The following is a 9099-nucleotide window of genomic DNA, read 5'->3' on the forward strand; positions in this document are numbered from 1 at the left end:
AGGGGCTAGTGGCTTTGTGGGAGCATCACTGGTGGAGCACTGGGTCGGGCAGATGACTGGTCATTGGGATAGCCTTATTGGTCTTCTGCTTCCCCAGTTGGTGCTGATAGAGAAGAAGCAGCAGCTGACAGGGCAGTTGGCAGATGCCAAGGAGCTGAAGGAGCACATGGAGCGCCGGGAGAAGCTGGTGTTTGGTATGGTCTCCCGCTATCTGCCTCAGGACCAGCTCCAAGATTACCAGCACTTTGTGAAGATGAAATCTGCTCTCATCATTGAACAGCGAGAGCTGGAAGAGAAGATCAAGCTCGGGGAAGAGCAACTCAAATGTCTCAGGGAGAGCCTACTCCTGGGGCCCAGTAATTTCTAATTCCACCAGCAGACTGCCTGCACCATCCCTGCCCCGCCATGATGGGAAGCGCTTTCAATCCTTGTTAGCACTTTGTTAGCAAGTAGATAACAGTTAGTTAGCAGTTTGTTCCATATTCTTTACCCTGTACGTCTCTCACTACCCCTTAACCTAGCAGTGTTCCCAACCAACTAAGAGGACCTGGGGAGGCACCAAGCTTCTACCCAAGGGAGTAGAAGCAAGAAGCAGGAGCTGCAGCAAAGTGTGATCATACAACCACACTCTCCTTCCCACAGTTTGCACGGCCAAGCATTCACCACACACAGGACCAACAAAATGCCTTCATTATCCTTTGTACTAGGACACCAGGAACATCATGTACTCAGCCCCCCCCCCCACACACACCATCATCAGCCTTTGAAGTCTCAGAGAGAAGTTGCCTGTGCAGCTCCACTCTTCCCCAGGGCTCGTGGCCCAGCCATTTCCCACAGAGATCTGGCTGTCTTGAGGGCATTCACCTACCACCAGCTTCAGGGCCTCACCCCAGCTTTGCAGTAGGAAGCACAGAAGGAGAAATGACATTTAACAGAATGTGAGCAGAGGTTGGGAATCACCTGATGCCCTGCTAGAAGGAGCTATGCTTAAACAAACTGGCTCTACCCCTGCCTTCCCCATTACCTAGCTGAGGGGGAGGAGGACTATCTTCAGCCCCAGCTAGTGTGGCCCTCCTCCTGTCCTAAGACTTTGGCCTACCACTTCCTGTTTCATCTTGCCTTTTCACTGCTGGGAGTTACAGGTGCCTACCCTAAGGGCTTCACACTATGGGCCATGAATAGCTCTACTAAAGCTGAGTTCTGGATACATGTTTTATTATTGGGGGGAGGGGGTTGTTGTTATATTTTAAATGGCCTTTTGATTTTATTTATTTTTATGTCTTGATGGTTTTTTTCTGTTTTTTAACTAATAAGGTAAGAAGAGGGGAGTTGGAGAGGGAAAAGTTAGCCCAGAAGGAAAGCATTTTCTGCAGATCAGCCTGAATTCATCATGGCTAGGTAAGCAAGTGCCAAGGCCTTGAATTCTTCCCACCATAGCTAACAAGTGTCTAAGGAAGGAGTTCTCACTTCTAACTCAGTTTCCCCACTGTGGCCTGGCCATATACTTCCCTTGAAGTCTGGATGACCATGAGCTTAGAGTTCCCCAACAGGCTTCAACTGCTTCTTATTTTTTCTTGAAACCAAAGAAATCTGAAAGGGACAAAGGTTCACCCATTTCTCTACCATTTCCAAGCTAAGGAAGGCGTAGAGGTGATCTCAGGAAGAGCTCCTCTATCTAATTGTTTTCTTATCCTGTGGCCTGGCTCGAGTAGCCGAAATTCATGGTAGCTGGAAGCTCCAGCCAGGGCCAGCCCGCCAGAGCAAGTTATAATCCAGCCGGGATCTTAGGCACACAAATAATGAATGCTGCTGCTGTGGCCACCCGGTAGCCAGTTTCTATCCTGGAAAAGCCCTCAGGTGGGTGATGGCAGGAAGGGAGTTGTGGCCAAATGCTGCCCTGTTACCCAGCTCAGTCTTCTGTTCCTTGCTAACTGGGGCCCATGCTTGGTATTGCACAGCCCTGTGCAGCCAACCCGGCATTGCCATCGCTTCTAGTTACTGCTCAGTTCCTCAGGGTCCTTGGAGGTTAACTGTAGCAGCAGGGGTGCCTCATTCAACCAAAGAATTTGCCAAGGAACTTTGCTGCTGCCACAAATACTGGTTGCTAGCTTCCGTTTCCTCTTCATTGTATTTGGAAACAATGGAAGAATCTTGGCCAGCAGGGTGTCCTGTGGGGAGGGGTGCCCTGAGTATGCTCAGTACACTGCTGCTGTCAGAACCACTGTTAAAATGTCAACCTGCCATTCTCCCATCAAGTGGAGGATTCTACTCTATTCAGGAAGGCTGATGGCTTATAAAGGGCTAGGTTTACCTAAGCCAAGGTTGCATGAGATGGGGGAATGCTTTGAATAGAGGCTGTGGTTGCCATCTTTTTTTTTTTTTTTTTTTTTGTAAACAGGCTCTTAAACAGTGAGCAGGCAGAGATGTCCTGTATTGGGGAGGATGAGGCCAATGTAGCCCAACATTCTAATATTTTTTTTTGCCAGAACAGCTTTTTGGGAATATAGCCTAGGGAAAAAAGTGGCCACTTACCTGGACACCATGACCATGGTCTGGGCTTTTCTAGTCAGCATTAGAATGATTGTATCTTAAGTTTATCAGACTAAAAGTACTATTGACTTTGTTATTTGTTTCCCTTATCCCACCTCCAATTATTCTAAAGTTAGGATCAGAGTACAAGAATGCTCATTTTCACACGGAGTTTCCAAAGCACTTAATACTATATTGAGCAGTGAAGCTCGGCAGACAAAGGTGAACTACCAGACAGGCACAGATGCCCCACAATGCTGACGTGGCAGGCCCATCATGAGTGATAGCACTGCAAAGCCGCCGGTATTACTTGAGATGCAGTATCTCTTGCCCATTCTCATTTGCTGTGCTCAGCCCTCCACCAAGGCCTGCCAGGGAGTAGCAGTTTGGAAGGCAGGGCAAGGGATTTCCCCATACAGGCCACAGTGGGTAATGTGTAAGCACAGTGGTTGAAATTTAGAGCGGAATCAGCATAAGGGGCTCTGGGTAATCGAGTCTCCTTGAGTCCCACCAGCTGCAGACTCAGCCAGGGTAGAGCAGTAAATGCTCAAGGGGAAGCCAAGAAAAAGCCCTAGAAAATGAGAGACTGGAAGCTGAGGAACGGAGAGGGTGAAAAGATGAAAAGCCTCTTTCAAGGCCAGATTCAGGTTCTGTTTTCCATTTCACCTCATGTGCCAAAAAGCTGCCGAGGGGCACCGGAGCCACAGCCTTAACCCCAGCCTCCCTAAAGGTGCTGCTCTGCCAGTAGCAGGCCCCAAATGGAGGAAGCTGGGCACATTTCTGGCCACTTTCTCCTGTCTGAAGCTTGATGTCTCCCTCTGTCTTTGCCAAAGGAATTGTCTATGCCAATAATATTTCTGTAACAGCATATTGTATTCTTTGAAGATTAGTAGGTCTTTAGAGGGGGGTGGGGCAAGGGGCAATTTCTATAGGGAAAGAACCAGTGTTTGTTGTACAAATGTTGGGGGGGTCATCTATCCCATGTGAAGCTATTATTTTTCTGAATCTTATTGTTTCTGCGTTTGTGTCCTCCACCACTCCCTTCTTGGCTGACATTGATATGCCTGCCAGATTGTCATCAAGGGTCATACTTCAATAAAAGGTGCTAAGGACAAAAATAAAATTATCTCACGTGTTTTGACTAAGGTCATGGAAATTCCCTAATATACTGCTGAAAAGTATTGGAAAGGAATTTGGTCACCTATCCATAGTCCTTCATAGGTAACCGTATGATCAGAGCCTTACCCACATCCCTAAACCCTTATGCTGGCCCCTCAGGGATAGCATTGATGCTACACCATTCATTATTCCCAGTACAGTAACTGAGAATTCAGGAAGAGTCAACAATAGGCATGATCTCAGGTGTAGACCTCAGCAGTATACAGAGCCCAGTTCTGGAGTCTATCCTGATCAGAGGTGAGCCACTTTCTAGACCTCCTCCAATCTTGAGTTCTCTCTACTAGTATCATCTGACTTCTACCTGATAGTTCAGTCTCACACCTTTACTCTTAGTCACTGATCAGCTTTCCAAGATAACCTCAAGATTTAGACCCAAATATACTCCAGGCAGCTCCTCTGACCCTGAAAATCTTACTTGCCCCCCCATCCATACATTATTGATATCCCAACTGATCTCCTCCTATTCCAGATATCCAGTGCAGTAGAGTAGAAAGAGCCCAGTTTGGGTATTGGAGTGAACTGTGTTCAAATCCTGATTCTGCAACTTACTTCTTATTCTATGAATCTGGCTTATTTGCTCAACTTCTGAGTTCATTTTCTTATCTGTAAAATGGAAACAATAATATGTGTCTTTCTTACAAGACTGTTGTGGCTTAAAAATAATAAATGATAGCCACCAGCTATATACTAAGAGGTTGTTTGTTAGAAAGGCAGAATCAATCCCAGACTCCACTCGAAACTGAATGATAATAGTCTGCATTTTAACTAGACTCCCAGGAGATTCATGTGCATATTAAAAGTTGAGAAGCACCAGCTTATCACAAATAGGCTCAGTACATAGTAACCATCATTCGAGTCCTGATTTACTCAGTTCATTCTTTTCCAACCCAGACACATTCTTGCTTTTCTCATATTGCTCACAACTACCTGCCTAAATGAGTTTAGCAAGGTCTCAGGATACAAGGCTGATATATAAAATCACTTCTGTTTCTGTACACTAGCAATTAACAATCTGAAAACAATTTCATTTATAGTAGCATCAAAAAGAATAAAATACTTAGGAATACATTTAACAAAAGAAGTATAAGAATTTTATACTGAAAACTAAAAACTGTTGAAAGAAATTTTAAAAAATCTAAATAAAGGCACTCTATGTTCATCGATTGGAAGAGTTAATATTGTTTAGATCACAATACTCCTCAATTGACCCACAGATTCAGTGCAATCCTTATGAGAATCCCAGCTGGTTTCTTCGCATAAATGGAAAAGTCAAACCTAAAATTCATATGGAATTGCAAGGGACCCAGAATAGTCAAAACAATCTTTAAAAATAACATAATTGGAGGACTCACACTTAATTTCAAAATCAAATCTCACTACAGAGCTACAGTAATCAAGACAGTATATGTACAAGGATAGACATATAAATAAATGGAATAACATTGAGAGTACAGAAATAAACCCTCATATTTATGGTCACTTAATTTTCAATAATGGTGCCAAGACAATAAAATGGAGAAAGAATAGTCTGTCAACAGATGATGCAGGGACAACTGGGTATCCACATGGAAAAGAATGAAGTTGGATCTCTTCCTTATACCACACAACAAAATTAACTTGAAATGGATTATAAAGCTAAATGTAAGCATTAAAATTACAAAATTCTTAGAAGAAAACATAGGAATAAATCTTCCTGACATTGGGTTAGGCAATGATTACTTCAGTAGAACTTCAAAAGCACAACTGACAAAAATATCAATAAATTGGGGGCTTCCCTGGTGGCGCAGTGGTTGAGAGTCCGCCTGCCGATGCAGGGGACATGGGTTCGTGTCCCGGTCCGGGAAGATTCCACATGCCGCAGAGCGGCTGGGCCCGTGAGCCATGGCCGCTGAACCTGCGTGTCCAGAGCCTGTGCTCCACAACGGGAGAGGCTGCAACAGTGGGAGGCCCGCGTACCACCAAAAAGAAAAAAAATCAATAAATTGGAATACATCAAAACTTTAAACTTTTGTGCTGCAAACAATGCCATCAAGAAAGTGAAAAGACAATCCACATAATTGGTAAAGTATCTAATATTGGGCTTTTATTCAGAACATGTAAAGGACTCTTACAATGCAAAAATAACCAATTAAAAATGGGCAAAGACTTTTTCTTTTTATCAGAATAGACGTTTCTCCGAAGAATATATGCAAATGACCAATAAGCACGGGGAAAAATACTCAACACTAAGGAAATACAAATCAAAACCACAATGAGATACCAGTTCATACTGACTATGATGGCTATAATAGAAAAGGCAAACAATAACAAGTGTTGGTGAGGATATGGAGAAATTGAAACACATACATTGCTGGTGGGTAAAATGTAAAATGATGTGGCCATATTGGAAAACAATTTGGCAGTTTCTTTAAATGATAAACATAGAGTTTCCATATGACTTAGCAATACCACTCCTAGGCATATAGCCAAGAGAATTGAAAACAGGCATTCAAACAAAAACATGTACACAAATGTTCAAAGCTGCATTATTCATAACAGCCATAAAGTAGAAACAACCTAAATGTCCATCAGCTGAGGAAGGGATACACAAACTTTGTTGGGATATTATTCAGCCATAAAAAGGAATGAGGTACTGATACCTGCCACAACATGGATGAACCTTGAAAATGTTATGCTAAGTGAAAGAAGCCAGTCACAGAAGATCACATATTGTATGATTCCATTTATATGAAATGTCTAGAATAGGCAAATCTACAGAGGCAGAAAGCAGATGAGTGGCTGCCAAAGGCTGGTAGTCTGGGAGAAATGATTGCTAATGGGCATGGGGTTTCTTTTTGGGGTGATGAAAATATTCTAAAATTAGATTGTCATCAAGGTTGCCCAACTCTGTGAATATACCATAAACCATTGAATTGTACACTTTAAATGAGTGAGCTGTATGGTATATGAATTATTTCTCAATAAAAGTGCTTTTTTAAAAAAGAAAAATACTTTGGCCTATTTCTGTCAGTCTCATTCCTATTGACAAAAATCTGAATTGATGGTAAGCATGTAGTTCATGCCTGAGCCTGAAAGATACAATATTCACACCATTTGTGTTTTGGGAGGGAGCTTGTCATTACATCCTTCCCCTTGCAGACTTGGCAGACCCAGCAACACAAGGAGTAAGAGTAGTCTCAACGCTATCTCATGACTTCAGCGGGAATAGTAGGGATGGGACCTATTGGGGAAGAGGGCAATCTTTCTAGGCAAGGAGTATGGTAGAGTAGATAAGGACTTCAACTCTTTAGGCAAATAAATCAGGTTTTAGATCCTGAGTCCATCAACTTACTATGTCACCTATACAAGTTACTTGACCCCTCTCAAGCTTCATCTCTAAAAGGGGGCTAATAAAAAGCACTACCTCAAAGTGTTATGAAGATTAAATGAGATAATCCACATGAAGCACCTAAAATAATGCCTGCCATACAGTAAGCATTCAGTAAAGGTTAGCTGCTAGATTTATTATTTTTATTGAGGTGAAATTGAAGCAAAACCATATAAGGAAAAGTAAAGCACCCTCAGCTTTGGAATCAGACAGCTCTGTTAAGGTGACCTGGGGAAGTCACTTCATTTATGGGACTTTAAGCTCCCTGTAATAATGAGTATAATAATCCTTCTCTAGGGAGGCAGTTTAAAGCCTAGACACTGGAACCCACACCACCTGGTTTTGAATACTGTCTCCACCACTTACAAGTTGTGTGACCGTGAGCATATTTAACTTCTCTGTGTGTGGGTATCCTCTTCTGTCCATTGGAGGTAACAAAAATACTTACACCTCCTTGGGTTGGTGTGAAGAATTATTGAGTTAATCCATGTAAAGTGCTTAGAATAGTGCCTAGCATACAGTAAGTACTCAATGAATATTAATGGTTGTTATAAAGCTAAAGTAGGAAACAAATGAGATCCTTGGTAAAGCTAGGCATGTAGTAGGTCCTCAGTAAAAGGCGGTTCCCTTCCTCACCCATCCTGCTCTGTGAACCAGGTCAAGATTTCCTCGGACTTGCAGAGAAAATGTTTCAGACTAAGGAGGTCCTCATAGTAAGTAGAATTTTCTGGCAGGCTCAATACTACCATCTGATGGGAACAATGCCATCTATTAGCTGCCTGCAAGATGACCACCTATATTTCTAAGAACATACCCCATTCAGAGCAGTAGGGAAAGAATTATTTTGCCTGTGGACTACTTGGGCTCCAATTTAAGGATGGCTTAGGGAAATCAACTTCTCCTCAAACTTCCTCTTTATATTTGGTGTCAACTTAAATGTCATTGAGTTCCCTACCCTAGGTTAGGCGCTTTTACATATGTGCCACTATTTTTTTCTAGCTAGATATACAATTTTAAACAAAAATTCTCATTTAATCCTTGCAATATCTATGTGACATTTAAACACTTTACTAAATAGAGATTCAGAAGTGAACAAAACAGGCAAATTGTCCACCTTCATGAGGCTTCCACACTAATGAGACAATTACATAATGCTTTATATTTAGAAATATACACACATAATCATTTTTTACCCTAGTAGAGCAAGACAAAACAGACTTTTCCTTGATTCCACAGCTATTAGCAATAGGTTAAATTCATGACTCTCTTTGCTACTGTAATAACTAAAATATTTTATGTTAATTTTAGCAGTGATATTCTTATTTTCTGACTGAATGGAATCTGTAATGGGATATTTTAAAAATGCCTAGCAAAAGGATGGCAAACCCCTGTCCCTGAAGAAGTTGGATTTAAAGATGGTTTAGACAGAAAGGTTGAATTCCACTATTAATAAAGACAGCTAACTTATATCACATGGAACTAATGCCCATTTTGTGCATGGTTCAAACATAGCCACAGGCTAAAGCGTTCTGGCAAAAGCCTCTCTGCTACTGGGCAATATAAATCTTAAAAGACCATGCTCTGTTTGTAAACTAAGTTTCTTAAATATGTCCCTTCATCCTGGATTTGCTCACTGCTGCTAACTGAGTGAAACAACATGGTTTGAATTTCCATTTTCCTCTCAGCTACTGATTTTCCATCTAAAAAGGATAATTAATGGAACTCACTTCTTTGGGTGCTGAGTTGGTCATATTTTTTACAGAGGAAATAATTTGGGAAAAGGCCATGAGTGACAAATCTTTCCAACTTGAAAATGCATTAGGTTAAATGGAAATAAGTCAAAGTGCTGGAAAAAATCATCTGTACCCTGATTTGTCCACATTTTTTAGTTTGAGAAAGGTAAAATAGCAGACCAAACCCATTAGTAGATACAATAAATGATAACTTCTAATTGAGAGAAATCTCTTATTTTGGCTAAGCTTAAATAGCTACTGTTTAGAAGTCTTATACATGACTATATATTT

General features: G+C 41.7%; 1 protein-coding gene across 6 annotated transcripts in view; it reads left to right on the forward strand.

The window, feature by feature from the left end:
• The window catches only part of SHROOM4 (shroom family member 4), a 219777-nt gene extending 210932 nt beyond the window's left edge, over nt 1-8845 (forward strand). For all 6 annotated transcript variants that reach the window (XM_089904543.1, XM_089904541.1, XM_089904542.1 and 3 more), the window contains one exon: nt 98-8845. In XM_089904543.1, coding sequence (XP_089760669.1) covers nt 98-367 — 270 coding nt within the window. In that variant the 3' untranslated portion in view covers nt 368-8845. The remainder of the gene's footprint in view (nt 1-97) is intronic.
• Nucleotides 8846-9099: the final 254 nt, after the last annotated feature.

This window comes from Delphinapterus leucas, chromosome X, assembly GCF_059928025.1.
Source record: "Delphinapterus leucas isolate spDelLeu-1000000601 "Yukka" chromosome X, BTC_Dleu_Yukka2, whole genome shotgun sequence".
Taxonomy (NCBI): Eukaryota; Metazoa; Chordata; class Mammalia; order Artiodactyla; family Monodontidae; genus Delphinapterus; species Delphinapterus leucas.